Genomic DNA, 15,676 nt, shown 5'->3' with positions numbered 1-15,676 from the left:
GATTTAAAATGTGTTAGCTATGAGATGAGCTGTTACATTTGCATTTTTAATGAACATGAGTGGGTAGAGTAGAATATTGCGAATATCATTTTTCTCACATGACTTTTTGGTGGAATTTAGCTTACTCCTAAGCACTATTTAACCTAAATAATAGGTTATTTTTGGCATATTGAAACACATGTGTTTCAGATCTAATTCATGCAAATAGGAAGTGCCACTGAACGAATTGGGGAACGAATCAGAATGAATCTTTTACAGTAGGTGAACTGAATTTCTGATATTCTCATATACATCTTTAATATATAATGAAAAATTAAAGCCTTTGTCTTTAAAAATGGAACAACACGCTTGCTGTACGTGTAATTGGCTTTCCAAGCGCGTGCGCAGATCATTGATTCTATAAAACTTGGCCTTAGCTGACGTATTAATCTGGCGACTGCGCGGCGCGACATCGTGAAAACGTTTAAGCAGACGCTGTTTGGTTTTGTTTTGCAATCTAATTAACTTGTAGAGACGGTATAAAAACCAGAATACAGAAAGTTTGGATTTTTTTCTGTCTTAAAACGACAGCACTGTCTAACCAGCAGGGTAAGCGCGTCCTATTTTAGTGGTATAAGAAAATTAATGTCGTTCTAGCATTTTTATCAAGTTCTAAATTGTTAGTTTAATATTTAGACGTATTTCTGCAGTAAATTATTCCGGAAGCCAGGCTTCCTTCGTATATATTTTGTTTAGTTGTTGCAGACGTTCACTTGACAGGATTTTATTTGTTGATGCCTGACAGTGCTGTTTCGGTTAAATATTAGCTATCGTGTAATTTTACGTTCAGATGCAGTGATAATGATTTCGTCGCTGAAATATTTTGTATCAGCATAGCATTTACATATTATGCCTGTCTAGTGAAAAATTTTGGTGTGCAGTTACACAGTATTGAATAGTAATCCTTCAATAGCTTCATTTTCGTATTTACCTGCAGTGCCTTTTCTAAATTACTGTTATAAAAGACATGCGGTGTTGGCGATATTATAGTTATGCTTGGTTTCCGTTATGTTTCAGATGTCTCTGGCTGATGAACTTTTAGCAGATTTAGAGGAAGCTGGAAATGAAGGTGAAGATGATCTTTACCCAGGTGATGAAGATGGGGATGGTGAAGGGGAGGCAGGTGAAAGGGATGGAGTGGGAGGAGGCTTGGAGGATATACCCGAAGAAATGGAGGTAGACTACAGTGGAACAGAGTCAGTCACATCAATTGCAAAACTCCGACACAGCAAGCCAGTGAGTCTTACAGAATATGCCACTTATCATTGCTTAACGACAGTGTGTGTTCTGTTCTTTCGCTGATAGTCTTTTCCTTCTCAATACAGTTTTCTGAGATCATGGAGAAGATTTCTGAGTATGTAGGGAATCAGCGAAATAACACAGATGGTAATATTCTGATGTTTGTAACTTTCTTCACCATTAGGATGGTGGCAAAGTCTTCCTGTTAAGTGTGGGTTCTGTTTCCATCTTTACATAACCTCTGGCTCAGCTCCTCTAACACCGGTGACTTTTAGTTTCAGGTCCAGTAGAAGCAGACCCAGAATACAGATTGATTGTGGCTGCCAATAACTTGACGGTGGAAATCGACAATGAGCTCAGTAAGTGCAAAAACGTGTGTGTTTACAAAAAAATTAACATGCTAGGTTTCTGTAATTTTCAGCACAAAAGCTTGCATTGATTTGAACTCTACATCTGTAAGTAAATTTGAGTGTAGTGATTACGTCGCATAAGAACCAACTGCCTCACCTAACAACTCATGAAACTGAAATTGGGTGAGTCTTGGATCAATATTTAGGGAGATTTAAGCAAACAAACTTTTTTGGGAGGGGTATGACTTTAACTGGCTCCGTCAGGGCTGCCCTTTGTCAGCGATTCTGTTCATAGCTTTTATGGACAGAATTCCTAGGCACAGCCAGGTCATTGAGGGTGTCCGGTTTGGTGACCTCAGGATTAGGTCTCTGCTTTTTTGCAGATGATGTGGTTCTGTTGGCTTCATCAGACTGTGACCTTCAGCTCTCACTGGGACAGTTCACAGCCAAGTGTAATGTTATTACTTGCATCTGTACTTATTATACTATTTCATGCCAGTTTGGCTACCATTAAAAAGGCCCATTAGTGATATGAAACCATGTGATGCTACTTTTATGTCACGATATCTCAGTAAGATCATAAAAACCAAAGACCAAATTTTCTGGAGATGTTCATGACATTATGATCTAGCTTTAGTAATAAAAAAAAGATCAATTTTGAAATATAGGTTGTTTTTTTGTTATTGCATTTTTAATATTTCGATTGGTTATTACATAGTAATTATTCATATTGGGATGGCATATTTGTTTAATCTTTAGAGCTAAAAACAATATAAGGACCACTTCTGTGCAGCTTACATTAAGGTAAATATAACCAAAGTTATAGAAATAACATACAAAATTAATCTCGCTCGGTATTGATCCCAGACACGCCTTATTTCAGTTTCATGAGTTACTCATGTGACCAGATCGCCATGCCAAGATTTGTCAAAATTTGTGACGAAGTCCGAAAGTGTGTTGATTTGACATGGAATGACCCCAAAGCAATTCCATTGGTGGTTCTGCTGCCATACATCTACAGGGTTGTGGGTTTGAACTCCACCTCCTCCTCTGCATACGTTGAGTTTGCAGTCCAAAAATGTGCCACTAGATGAATTGGTTTCATCAAATTTCCCCTAGTGCCGGGATTTCAAACTCCATTCCTGAAGTGCCGGAGCCCTGTGTTAGTTCTTTCCCTGTTCAACCACAGGACTGGAGTCTGACACCCCTGCCCTAGTGTGTAATTGTGCCCGTATGCACCTCCTAATCGGCTGCTGTCCCATGCACGGTGTCCCCTGCCTTTTGCCCTGTAGTCTACGAACAGACCCTCATGACAGGCACTAGCTAAGCAGCATCACTGTATAAATGATGTGGGGGATGTGCTTTACGCGAGTCGTGTGCGTACCTTGCTTTAGACGTCTGCCCTGTTATTCCTTGGATGTTGCACGATTCTTATGTGATTCAAAATGCTGCCTTTTGCTACAGACATCATCCACAAGTTTATCCGTGACAAATATTCAAAAAGATTCCCTGAGCTTGAATCCTTGGTACCAAACTCTCTGGATTATATCCGGACTGTCAAGGTAAATGTATTTATTTATTTTTTTGAAGTAATTTTAGAAAACGCTTTTAGTACAATTTGTATTCATAAGGGACTGTATGACTGGTTTGTTTAAATCAAAAAAAAAAAAACCTTTCTGTGTGCATTAGAAAGTGAATTGAATAATGCAAATGTCTCTCTGCCTTTGACTCTTTCTTAGGAACTGGGTAACAACTTGGATAAGTGCAAGAACAATGAGACTCTCCAGCAGATTCTAACTAATGCCACCATAATGGTTGTCAGTGTGACTGCTTCAACAACCCAGGGGTGAGACTTAATACCACGCAGAGTTGTAGAGCAAAGCCAGAAGTTTCACTTTGTGCTTTTTTTTTTTTATTTAAATCCATAAAACTGCATTTTAAAAGCTAACCCTCATTCATCTGCGATAGGTCATTACTGGGTGATGATGAGCTTCAGCGGTTGGAGGAGGCTTGTGACATGGCTCTGGAATTAAACCAATCAAAGCACACGATCTATGAATATGTGGAGTCCAGGATGTCTTTTATTGCACCCAATCTTTCCATCATCGTCGGAGCTTCCACCGCGGCCAAGATCATGGGTGGGTGAGCCGAAGAGCCGAATGACCGACGATGTCTCTCCCCAGGTCCAAGTGTCACCCAGCCTGACTCTTTGTACCCAGGCATTGCCGGAGGCCTCACCAACCTGTCCAAGATGCCGGCGTGTAACCTGATGCTACTGGGTGTTCAGCGTAAAACCCTGTCCGGGTTCAGTAGCACCTCCCTGCTCCCACACACCGGCTACATCTACCACTGCGATGTGGTGCAGTCCCTGCCCCCTGTGAGTATGCGACAGTCCACAGGCTGGTTCTGAGTGTTCCTGGCCTGCTAAGCTCCCTCACAGCCCCTGTTCTGTGACGTGAGATGACAGCTGGCGCGTGTAAACATCCACAGGACCTACGCAGGAAGGCGGCCCGACTGGTGTCAGCCAAGTGCACCCTGGTTGCGAGAGTGGACAGCTTTCACGAGAGCCCTGATGGCAAGGTAGGTGGGTTAGTGGGGGATTTATTTTTTTTTTTGTGGGGGGTGGGGGAGGCTTTCAAAGCTTCAAGGTGGTTCAGGCCTATAGAGTGGTGCTAGACCATTTAGATGCACACCTTAATTCCACTGTATCATGGGCCCTGATTATTAGGTTGGCAAGCTAACTTGTATGATTTACGGTAGTTTTGGCTAAATGTCAGTGAATGAAGACAGTCCAGTTAACTTATCAGATTTAAGGTATTCCAGCTTATGTAGCTAACATCTCACTTCATAATACAGGCTTCCAGTCTGTTAGAATTGCTTTTGCTATATTTCTAATAAGACGTCTTTCTGTTGTATATGCACTGTTGTAGTGAAGAGAGCCTGAAGCTGCCCGACTCTGCTGTGGGCTTATTTAAATTTTTTTTGCTGGTATTTCTCAGGTTGGCTGTGAACTGAAGGAGGAGATTGAGAGGAAGTTTGACAAATGGCAGGAGCCGCCCCCTGTGAAGCAGGTGAAGCCCCTGCCCGCCCCCCTGGATGGCCAGCGTAAGAAGCGAGGGGGGAGGAGGTATGTGCGCGTCCCCCGTTTTGCTCAGGTTGTAAGGTTCATGGTTTTAATGTCTGTCTGTCATGCTCTGCTCACCGCTTGCTGTCAGGTACCGTAAAATGAAGGAGCGTCTGGGACTAACGGAGATCAGGAAAAACGCCAACAGGATGACCTTCGCCGAGGTTGGTAGCCTCGCACCCGTCCCTGCGCACCTCACTCTCATAAAGGCTGAATCATGGGGGGGGGGGGGGGGGTCCACAATAGCAAGGCTTCTCCTGCTGTGTGTAGAAACATGGCCGGTTTTCATGCAGAGTTCATGTGTCTAAATGTAGGGCTTGCAAAAGAGCATTTTACCATCTTTTGGTACTAGTAAGACAGAAAGTATATAGATGCTGGCTTAGTAGGTTGATTCATGCTGCATTCACCCTTGCCGTCTTTCTTGATAGATCGAGGACGACGCCTACCAGGAGGATCTGGGCTTCAGCCTCGGCCAGCTTGGCAAGTCAGGGAGCGGACGTGTCCGACAGGCACAGGTTAACGAGGCCACCAAGGCCAGGATATCGAAGTCTATGCAGGTACTGTGGTGTGACACCGCCTTCCGTCACCCTTGTGCGTTTGCCATGGGTCACCCGTATGCAGCTTGGCTGTGATTGGGCCAGCTGATGTACCTGCTTCCAAGATGCTGTTGATACGTATTATGATATGCTTTGACATTTTTGAGAGTCTGTGTGTATCGGTCACATGCGAACGCTGTCTCTCTCCCTACAGAGGACTTTACAGAAACAGAGTATGGTGTACGGGGGCAAGTCCACTGTGAGAGATCGCTCCTCCGGGACCAGCTCCAGCGTGGCCTTCACTCCCCTGCAGGTGGAGCAGTGCTTATCACCCCGCTAACAATACAGAATGATGGTCCCCCTTATCGTACAGACTGGATTGCTCAGAGAGTCTATAAATCTTCCTTTCTCTTCCACTAGGGACTGGAGATCGTCAATCCCCAAGCGGCAGAGAAGAAGGTGGCTGAGGCTAACCAGAAATACTTCTCCAACATGGCGGAGTTCCTCAAAGTTAAGAGGGAGGGTGAGGGTAAAATGTAAGTCCTCTGAGCTTAAGCAGCCATGGAAGGTTTTGATGTACATAGATCCCCCTCATGGGCTCAAATATGTAATGTGCTACTTCACAGGTTTTATGCAGCTTCTGTTTGGTTGGAGTTACACATCATTTTGTTTTAATAAAGTAACCATCCTATGGAACAGATGTTGGTCAGGGTCTCATGGTCATTCTGACTGGATATATCCATCTTTTCTGCAATTGCTTGTCCTACTCGGTCTGGGGGGGTCTACAGCTTATGGGCACCAGGTAGGGAACAACCCAGGATGGGGCACAACCTCATTGTAGGGCTCACTCACACCTATGAGCAGTTTGGTAACTCGGTTAACCTCAGCATGTTTTTGGACAGTGGAGGGGCTTCAGGAGAACCTAGAGGAGACTCCACCAGACAGACAGAACATGCAAACTCCCCACACATGGAGCCCTGGCAGTGACTTGAACCCTAGTCCCAGAAATATGAGGGAACTGTGGTAACCACTGTACTGGCCCAGATGGCTTACATTTTTTCCATACTTCAGCAAATGAGACTGAACTTTGAAGTATGCATAATACTTAACCAAAGTTCTGATTTTCAGGGTAAAGGTTAAATGAACACACCTGTAACATTCATGGGTAATGGGTTTGAAGTACCAAATGTGATTTTCCATACTTCGACATTTTCCACATTTTGACATCAACATACCACCAGTAATCATGCACCGGCAAATGTAAAAATCAGGGTTTAGTATTTACATCCATTAAAATCTCACACACAGGGCAGTAAAAATTAAATTTATGAAAACATTTATTACAGTATTAAATCCACTCCTCTTTTTGTGGTTCTGACCAATGGCAAGGAGGCTTCAGCTTTGAGAGACAGCCCCAGTCTGCTGGCTCTTCTCCCCAGCAACCTGAAATGATCCTCACACTATATCTTTTCTGAAGTCTTACAAGAGATTGCACTTCAAAGGATGGTTTCAACAAAAAAAGTAATTCAATGAGCCCATTTAAGCCTGAAATCTGGAAAAGGCCAATGAGGACATGAACAGCTGCGGCAGAGATCGGCACACGGCAGGTCACACCAGCAGCATCCCTCTGCTTACTACCCTATTCCAATAGATGACTTGGTTTTTTTCAGGCAGTTCTACCTTGGGTGGCTAGAGGAACCTGCAAAACTCAGCTGGTGTTACAGGCAGTAACTGACTGGGCACACAAACAGCCACCAAGTGGCTTGACTGGCTCCCCCTGCTGGGGACAAAATTATTAGCCTGGCAGTACACTAGAGCCTCACAGCTGACAAGCCCATGTGAGCAGGGGGAACAGTACAGGCCTGGTAAGATTGGTCCTACAACTTCACACCCATTGCATAGCAGGTTTATACCCATGTCAGCCTGAAATGCAGGTCAGCAGGTACAGACAGGAACACACATCCAGGAGAGGAGGGGAAGGAGAGGGGAGGGGGAGGGGAGGAGAGGGGAGGGGTTCAAAGCCATCACCATCAGGCACACTCATGGTACGAAGGGGCGCAGATTGCAACAGCATCACCAATAACCTGGTCCCGTATTTTTCCACTTCTTGACATGGCCATTTCGCAGCATTTAAATGACAGCGAATAAAATACCATCTTCTGCCTTAAAGAATTTCAATTAAATTACAGGAAGGGGAGGCACGTGCATTAAGAGGCATCTCTCAGGGGGAAAAACTCCACCTCCGGTTGGCATGCCGGGGTCACTCGAGGAATGTCAGCCGGGCCGCAAACCGCCCCCATCCCCCAACCCCACCCGCTGGCAGCCTCACTGGAGGTCGCGGTCTTCCAGGTAGCGATACTCGAAGGTGAAGCCCTCCTTCTTCCTCTGGCCCCATTTCTCGTAGTCAAAGTAAATGTAGGTCCCCTAGAAAACAGAAGCCATCAGAAGGCAGCTTAGCCACAGCAAGATATGGCAGCCTACCGAGCCTCTGGGAGGGCTGTACCTGCTCAAACTCATCTGTGATGGTCTTGGGTTCCTCATGCCTCTGGAACCACATCATGTATTTGGTGTGGAACCTCCACGACTGCTTCTTCAAGGCCTTGGCTGCCAGGTACTGCGCCTTGGTGCCCTGCGCGGGAAAGGAGCAGCCATGAACCCAACCGCAACGCAGCTACCCCCCCCCCCCCCCCGTCGGCTCTGCCTACCTCAAGGTAGTAGAAGATGAAGAAGAGCGTCTCAGTGGAGAGTCTCTGGTAGAACTCCACAGAGTCCGAGTGAGGCGGAGGCACCAGCTGGTGGAAGGGCAGGGTGGGGCACGCGTTCCTCATCAGGTACTGCCTGCAGGAACGCACAAGTCAAGCCACGGCACATCCACAGCCACCTGGGGTGCCCCTTAGCTGACGGATAGGGTACCTGATTCTCTCGGAGTCGGAGGGGTGAGGCATGTGCGCCCAGGCCGACTCCTGCATGGCCTGCTGGTAGAGCTGCTCTTTGGAGAGCGGTACAGGGCCCAGGGGACACACGCCCAGCGAAGGAGGGATGCTGACCTCGGACAGGGAGGGCTGGGAAGCAGCTGGCAGGCCGGGGGCAGCCGCAGAGCCGGTGAAGAGGTCTACAGCGAGCAGGAGAGGGCACAGAGTCACATTTAGGAGGCGTAGAGGAGCCGCAAGCATTGGTACTCAGGCTGCCATCACGCCTGTGCTCACCTCGGTCAGGGAGGTGCAGACCGGGCACTTCTGCCTCCATTGCTGTGCCCATTGCCGCTCGTTCTGCCATAGACTTCAGGGAACTCAGGGGTTCCGGAGCCTTGTGGGGCCAAACATAGGAGTGTCACAACAAATTCGGCTCATCTTTGCCTCCCAGCCATCTTATCATATCCCTCTACATTTAGAATAGGGTCCCCTGGAACCCCAGCCTTCCTCCCACTTAACTAGAACCACCACAGCGTGGTCGTCCGCGATCAACCATCACGGAGTAGTGAAAAAACAATATGCTGCTGGTAAGTCATTAAATATGTACTTCAATGACAAAAATGACTGGGAAATGATATTTCATCAGAAAACACAGATTCACAAACCCAGGATGTTACCCTGGCGCCATGCTCCTGCACGCTGACCCGCATGTACCATTCGCCAGCCACCTACCTGACACTGCTTTCTCTTCCGCGTGTTTGCTGAGGCCGCGATTGGTCCCGGCTGCTCTCCGGCCCCCGCATCCATCAGGATCTGACGGAGATCTGTAGCAAGCTGAGCGACGAGAGAATGGCAGATATATATGATACAAGTGAATTAACTGAAACACCCTCAGGGCCAGCAGGACACTTAGGCTGTCAAGCTCGTGTGTAGACTTTGCAAATAACACATTTGGCTGTTTTTCTAAGGTCACACAATACTGCAGTCAGGCATGCTAGTGTTACTGAGGCCCAGATGGCGGCATGGCGTGCTTTTCGTGTCGTGCTCATGTTAGCAGATCAGAGCAGCCACACTGCCTGTGCGAGACACGCGACTCACACCTCATAGCAGTGGAGCCTCATCTAGAGGGCTGGAGTGACGCCTTTTCCCCCACACACGCGTGCTAAGCAGTTCTCAACAAACATAGACAGTTAAAAGGTCTGCTGATAGTCATACCTCACCATCCTGACATACCAGCAAAATTACATAATTGACACCTTTCATATAGTTTCATTATCTAGGCTACATATCAGACAAAAAAAAATATATAAATACTAATTATTTTAACCATATTTCCAAATGCATGTTATTAATGGAGGAAGCAGAGGCTACATGAGTACTGCAGAGTACTGTAGAGTACTGTAGAGTCAGAAAGGAAACCCACCATATACTATAATTATGTTGATAAGCTAACAGAACATTAGGTGAAGCACAGTAGTTTTCAGGTGCTCTCTCTCTCTCTCTCTCTCTCACTCTCTCACTCTCTCACTCTGAATGAGAGTCAAGAAAAATAACGTGACTGCTTGCTGATTAAAATTGGTCAACTTTACGGTGTTTTCTAACTTCTCAAGCATTCTATTTTTGATGGCCATTATCGAAGGTGAACTCAATGTAGAAAGACGGGGCAGTGTTGGCCACTGCAAACACGCACTGCACACGCCACGCATGCAGTGTGACACTAAGGACAATTGCTGACAGGGGGATACCTAGAACTCCATCCAAACACAATATTCCATTTAAACACTCAGTATAAACAATGACTGCTAGGTTTCTATATCTAAGATTTAACACTATTAGAAAGCTGCATTTAATTACACATTTTAATTAACACACTTGGGGGCAATTCCCAAATAAGGAGATCAACAATTATCTGAATGAATGTAGAATATCAAAGTAGTTAGCTGGCATCTCAGCACTGGACAGACATCACTCCATAAGTACAGATTAAGAAACATTAGAAACATCAAAATGACCTGGAGGTTTTGGTATTTGCTCAGCATGTCAGTCCAGCCCCCAGAACCACCCCCGTTTTACGTCATAAGCGGCCCCCCCCTCACTTTAACACAACGACTCTCACCTTGATGCCCTCAGAGCTCGACGGGTAGGAGTGTGGCCCGTTGAGCAGACTGCCCCCTGCTGGCTTACTCTCGGCATAGGACGGTGAGGGGGAGCTGGGGGATAGACTCATGGAGCGCAACAGACTGGAGCCGCCGTCCTTACTGAGGGAAGGAAGGTGAGCACGTTCAGAGGGTGTCGAAAAGCACGCATATAGCAGGAGTGCAACAGAACACTCACGGTTGATTGGCTGTGGAGCTCAAGGAGGAGGGTTGGCTATCTGGTGATTGGCTGGTACTGTTGAGGGCGGAGTCAGGCAAGCTGTCAGCAACAACAGCACTGTAACCTAGAACAGAAGTAACATACAAATAGTATAGCTATTGACTATATATAAATATATTATGTACACTCATCTTGGCATGTTTCAAAATACACAACACAAAGAAAAATCAGTACGCAATCGTCAAAAGAGCAAACACTCACTTGTGCTGCCGTTCTGTTTCTGTCCACTTGGTGGCCTGACAGGAACGCCGCTTCCTGATCCGCTTGACCCTGCGCTCCCTACGCTGCCACCTATCACCCCCACGGAACTTCCCGGAGTCACACTGACGGAGGTCATGGACGCCTGCGCTGAGGCCGCGATGGCAGCCTGAGTACCAAGGCCCAGAATACCATTGCTGGCACCAGCGAGTCCAGGAGCCGAGCCCAGGAGGGCCACAGAAGCGCCGCTGCCGTTGTTACTGCCACCGCCGGCCCCTCCGGGAGAGGCTGCGCTACCCAAGCTTCCTCCGGCCGACCCAGCCAAGCCAACTCCCGCCCCTCCGGACGCTGCAGCCTGTGCGTATGCCGCAGGGGAGGAGCCGGACAGGAGGGCAGCCGCAGCACCAAGAGGCGCCGGCTTCCCGGAGAGGCCTAAGCCAGACGCCTGGCTCGTACCGTTTGAGCCCGTTACTCCACTTTTGGCCAAACCCAAACCCTGAACCATCCCTACACCCAACGTGGGAGTAGATCCCGGAAGTGCCTGAGGTTGAGAGCTATGGCCTCCTGAGCCAGGGGCAGTGGAACTGGGAGGCGAGGCGACGGAAGACGTGGGCAGGAGAATGAGGCCTGAGGAGCCTGGGCTGCTGGCAGGGGCTCCAGGGATGCAGGCTTTGGCCTGAGACAACGTCTGCAGCTGCTGCTGAATGACGGCGCTGAAGGTGCCAGAGCTGTGGCCGAGCCCCCCCATGCTGCCCCCTGTCCCGCTGCCTCCCGAGGACGCAGCCAGTGAGATCAGTGATGCCGTCCCAGAAGAGGACGAAGAAGCTGACAAGGATGATAATGAAGGATTTCCGTTCTTCACAGGTGACTGGAAAAGATTAGAGCCAGTTACAGCATATAGTGGAATACCAAGCACATCGTTTAAGATGGCAACGACAAAAAAGCAGGCCAAGCAATTTGTTCCAGGTATTTTAATGTCTTATGCTTCCAGAGAGTGAGTGCAGGCATTATGGAGACAGATGAGTTGCGTACCTGGCTGACATCACTATCTGTAGAGCGTCCCCTTTTCTTATCATCTTCTGAGTTATCCTGAAACACACACTCCCACATGTAAGCCTTTGTGCCATTTTCATAGATACTGGGCATGTTAGCATTAGCAACATCCAACACTCTCATATACTTCTATACTGCTAACATGTTATTACAAAAGTCATTGGGCCTGTTTCCTCAAGTCATCTATGCCCATTATGAGTTTAAAACCTCTTAGCTGAAATAATGTCATTGTCTTATTAGTTATCAGAAGAGTTCATAGGTGGACTGAATGGGTTTAGAATCATAGATTGGCAACCCAATTATGACAGCAGAGAAGTGACAATGAGAAAAGGAAGGGACCTAGGAGTTCCTTACCACAGCACAAGCAGCTGGGGATGGAGGGATTGGTGAGGAGGAGGTGGTGGAGGTGGGGGTGCTGCTGGAGTGCAAAAAGATCTCGTCCTCCATGTGAGAGTGCCCAGGGGGAGAGGTGGCCACCACAGATGCAGCTAAGGGCCAACGGAGCATTAGTTCAGCCATTGACTTTAAAGATCTTTTGCAGATTACATTGACTTTTGAAGACAGAGGGAGGATGTCAGCTATAGCCCATCTCCGAGAAATGCGTAAGGAACTAGGGTACATAGTAATCTAGCATAGCCAAGGCTGAGCATCATCGAGGAACTTCAGCACGACTTACAGATGTCCTCGAGATCAAGGTCGTCATAGAGGAATTCGTTCTCCTCAAAGTCGGGGTCCTGTGAAGAGTCGAGATAGTACTCCACGTCATCCTTGATCTTGCGGATGGCGTCCACTTGCACGGAGTCGTTGTCCAGCATGCGCAGAATGGTCTCCAGCATGCGGATGTGGTACCTGTGCTTTTCGATGAAGCGCTTCAGCTCCTCGATACGGTCCTGTTTCTGTTAAGAGGGGAAGAGAAGATGCCACTGTTCGGGTAAACAATGGAAAAAAGCGGCTATTTTCTCTGAGGAGACCGAAGGAAGAAAAACCTACTTCTTTATCGCCCTTCTTCTTACGGGTCTGGACAGACAGAGATTCGACTTCACTCTCAAACTGATCCACCTGCATATTTAGAGTGTCTATCGTGTTCTGGTAGACAGATACAGGACAAGGAGACCATCACTGTTATTCCTTTTGACAATAAATGACACCAAATCCACCATGTCTGTGAATTTCTCACTGGGTGCCTACCGTTAGCCACTGGCCAACCTCCTCCTTCTCTTTCTGTGCAGGGTCCACCTTCTGAGCCAGGCCTAAGCCCTCCTTAGAGTAGGCCTTCGTCTTTGTCTCACGCTCCACGACCTTGAACCGCTCCATTTGCTTCAAACAGAGAGAAAGTGAGGCAGGACCCATCTGCCAAACATGTCAGCGTCAGACACTAGATTGGACATGCAGGAACACCCCACCCTACCGTCTCAATAAGTTTGCGGTTCTCCACCAGCTGCCTTTTGTCTTTGATCTCACTGGAGGCCACCCAAGTCTTAATCTGGTCTCGGAGCCGCTAGAAAATAAAGGGATCAGCGATGAGGGAGAATACGTGGAGGCACACCACCAAACAGCATCTTACAGCTTGAAGCCTACCCCAGGCAGTACAGGGCGCAAGGCTGGGGGACACCCTGAATGGGTGTCCATCACGCAACATGCACACAAAACGGGCAATTTAGAAACACCAAATAGCCTGTCTGCATATCTCTGGAAGACAAGAGTCCAGGCAACGTGGAGATCATGCAAACTCCACACACACAAAGGTACATGGAACTCAAAACCCCCAACCCTGGCAATGTGAGGCAGATTTGCATATATAGAACTAAATATAGTTTATAAGTGACTGGTGCAAATGCACATCCCAGGCAAGTGTACAATTAATTATTTGGTTCATACCTGTAATTTTTTTATCTCTTTCTTGAGGTCCACTTCATACTTTTCCTTCTGGTTAGCATTAGCCGCATTGTGAAGCTAGGAAACACCAATACTACTCAGTTGCAGAGGTGCTCACCGATACACTGACAACCACACCGCACACTGAACACTGACAACCACACCGCACACTGACAACCACACCGCACACTGAACACTGACAACCACACCGCACACTGAACAATAACGCAAAATATGCTTACCTTCTGCCAGATGTCTTCAAACTGTTCTACACCTTCCGCTACCTTCTTCAAACATCGATCTATTTCACCTGGGTGAAGACAGATATGTTTTATTAGGTGCCCAGCCATGGCAGAGCCATAAAATCAACCATTACATCATTCTCAGCACTCATTTTGAGGAACATGCACGTTTATTCCCGTTTAACTAAATTCATTCCAATAAACATGCATGATATCTTTAAAGAATGCTATAAAAACAGCACGTGGAGCCTAAGCATCAAGTTTCAAGAAATAAACACATCACCTTGTAGCTTTCTCTTGTCTGCCATGACGTTGTTACTATGATACTGTCTGCATGCCGTCTGTGACTATTATAGGAGGAAGACTTCTGGAAAGACCCAGGGTGTCGACTTTCTGCAACAAAGCATTAGTCAACAAACGACACAGAACTAGAAAAAACTACTACGCCTTACTATGTGCCGGAAGACACTCGCATCAATCCCAATTGGTGACCCACAATGACAAATTCATCTCTGATATAAGGATCGACTGAAGCTCTGCTTTAGGAGCGATTCCTGGACAGACCGTATCAACCACTGACAAACTTATGTGCATCTGAGGGACGATACTCATAAATATAAGACACGATCCCCAATCATCGCAAACCTACCAAAAAAGCGAGTAAAGTAATAATAAGGAAAACAGACACCGCGCTGCAGACAAGAGCAGTCTGCTCAGCAGACGGGATCAATCTGGCCACATCACCCGGCTTAAGAGGCCAGCGTCCCGTATACGCTGTTTAATGCGAGGGTATAACTACCAGGAGGCTGCCTTTCCCCACCTGCAGCCGAAGGAGGCGAAGACACAGATGTATGTTAGTCTGGACGACAGAGCAGAGAGAGACAGCTCATCAGCCTGCCGTGCAACTGCAGATGTGGTGGGATGAGCTCTTACTTACGAATAACCCAGATAATTTGGTTTTTACCTGAATTACACGTCTTTCCGACTGTGATTAATCGTTGTGTAGTATTATTTTAAATCTCCTGCTATGCTTTTATTGCACTTTATGATTTCTGCTTTCGGTAAACAATCAACCACATATCAAAGATGGTCGCCGAGTGTCCCCCTTTCCGTACCGCTGTAACGCGGAGGGCCAAGCTGCCCGCCATCACGGGAGTCCATTGGACGACCGAAAGCAATGACCACCTGCTATTGGCTAAGATCGTCCGTCACTCAGCTCCCATAGCGTTACTACTTCCGTAGAAATATCGCTGTGATTGGCTTAAATTCTCGACTGAAAGGCTATAATGAGCAAAATGGTTTAGGAAGGGGCCTGATAGCCTTGCAATAATAAGCATCTCCATCCTTCTTCATCAGGATTCTGTGGTTGTATGTCTCCTTTTGGATTTAATGATGGATGACACTACACAGCACTGTATGTTCGACTGTGTTCAACATACCTTGCGTATGCCCAAGAATTCGGCCACTAGAATTAATAAACTTAATATAATATCTAATATAAGGCCACTTAAAAAATGGTTCTCGTCCCCGCCCGACCCGCCGAAATGCCTCCGACCCGAATTTTTTTAAATTTTTTATTTCGTAAAAATCGGATGGAAAATGCCCAAGAATGACGAAATTTGAATTACCCGCGCATTCCACATCGACGATTGATCCACATTGTGTAATCCTAGTCTTGGAATGGTTTCATGAACGTAAATTTGTCTCTACCTGAGATGGGCTGGTGCAAAGA

General features: G+C 46.9%; 2 protein-coding genes across 6 annotated transcripts; one reads left to right on the top strand and one right to left on the bottom strand.

Annotated features, from left to right (window-relative positions):
- Positions 1-415: 415 nt before the first annotated feature.
- prpf31 (PRP31 pre-mRNA processing factor 31 homolog (yeast)) lies at positions 416-5,986 on the top strand. The gene is made up of 14 exons (XM_049025737.1): positions 416-588; positions 1,057-1,275; positions 1,365-1,425; positions 1,554-1,637; positions 3,093-3,190; positions 3,368-3,474; positions 3,597-3,766; positions 3,848-4,005; positions 4,119-4,208; positions 4,628-4,755; positions 4,844-4,916; positions 5,181-5,309; positions 5,503-5,601; positions 5,709-5,986. The coding sequence occupies exons 2-14, from the start codon at positions 1,057-1,059 to the stop codon at positions 5,826-5,828; spliced, it is 1,536 nt and encodes a 511-aa protein (XP_048881694.1). The 5' UTR covers positions 416-588; the 3' UTR covers positions 5,829-5,986.
- Positions 5,987-6,607: 621 nt separating this feature from the next.
- cnot3a (CCR4-NOT transcription complex, subunit 3a) lies at positions 6,608-15,071 on the bottom strand. 5 transcript variants are annotated; one of them, XM_049025672.1, is made up of 19 exons: positions 14,765-15,071; positions 14,228-14,337; positions 13,945-14,012; positions 13,706-13,780; positions 13,236-13,325; positions 13,016-13,144; positions 12,818-12,913; positions 12,504-12,723; positions 12,182-12,315; positions 11,807-11,863; positions 10,778-11,642; positions 10,535-10,640; positions 10,317-10,458; positions 8,933-9,034; positions 8,495-8,594; positions 8,202-8,400; positions 7,994-8,126; positions 7,792-7,917; positions 6,608-7,712 (listed from the first exon to the last, which is right to left on the bottom strand). In XM_049025672.1, the coding sequence occupies exons 2-19, from the start codon at positions 14,250-14,252 to the stop codon at positions 7,614-7,616; spliced, it is 2,766 nt and encodes a 921-aa protein (XP_048881629.1). In that variant the 5' UTR covers positions 14,253-14,337; positions 14,765-15,071; the 3' UTR covers positions 6,608-7,613. The 5 variants fall into 5 exon arrangements, with proteins under 5 accessions (XP_048881629.1, XP_048881630.1, XP_048881632.1 ...); XM_049025673.1 differs by having other exon boundaries at positions 14,228-14,333; XM_049025675.1 differs by having other exon boundaries at positions 12,818-12,844; positions 14,909-15,071.
- Positions 15,072-15,676: the final 605 nt, after the last annotated feature.

This window comes from Brienomyrus brachyistius, chromosome 9 (genome assembly GCF_023856365.1).
Source record: "Brienomyrus brachyistius isolate T26 chromosome 9, BBRACH_0.4, whole genome shotgun sequence".
Classification (NCBI taxonomy): Eukaryota; Metazoa; Chordata; class Actinopteri; order Osteoglossiformes; family Mormyridae; genus Brienomyrus; species Brienomyrus brachyistius.
Note: the sequence above shows the minus strand (reverse complement) of the source record. Positions and strands in the feature narration are given on the sequence as shown.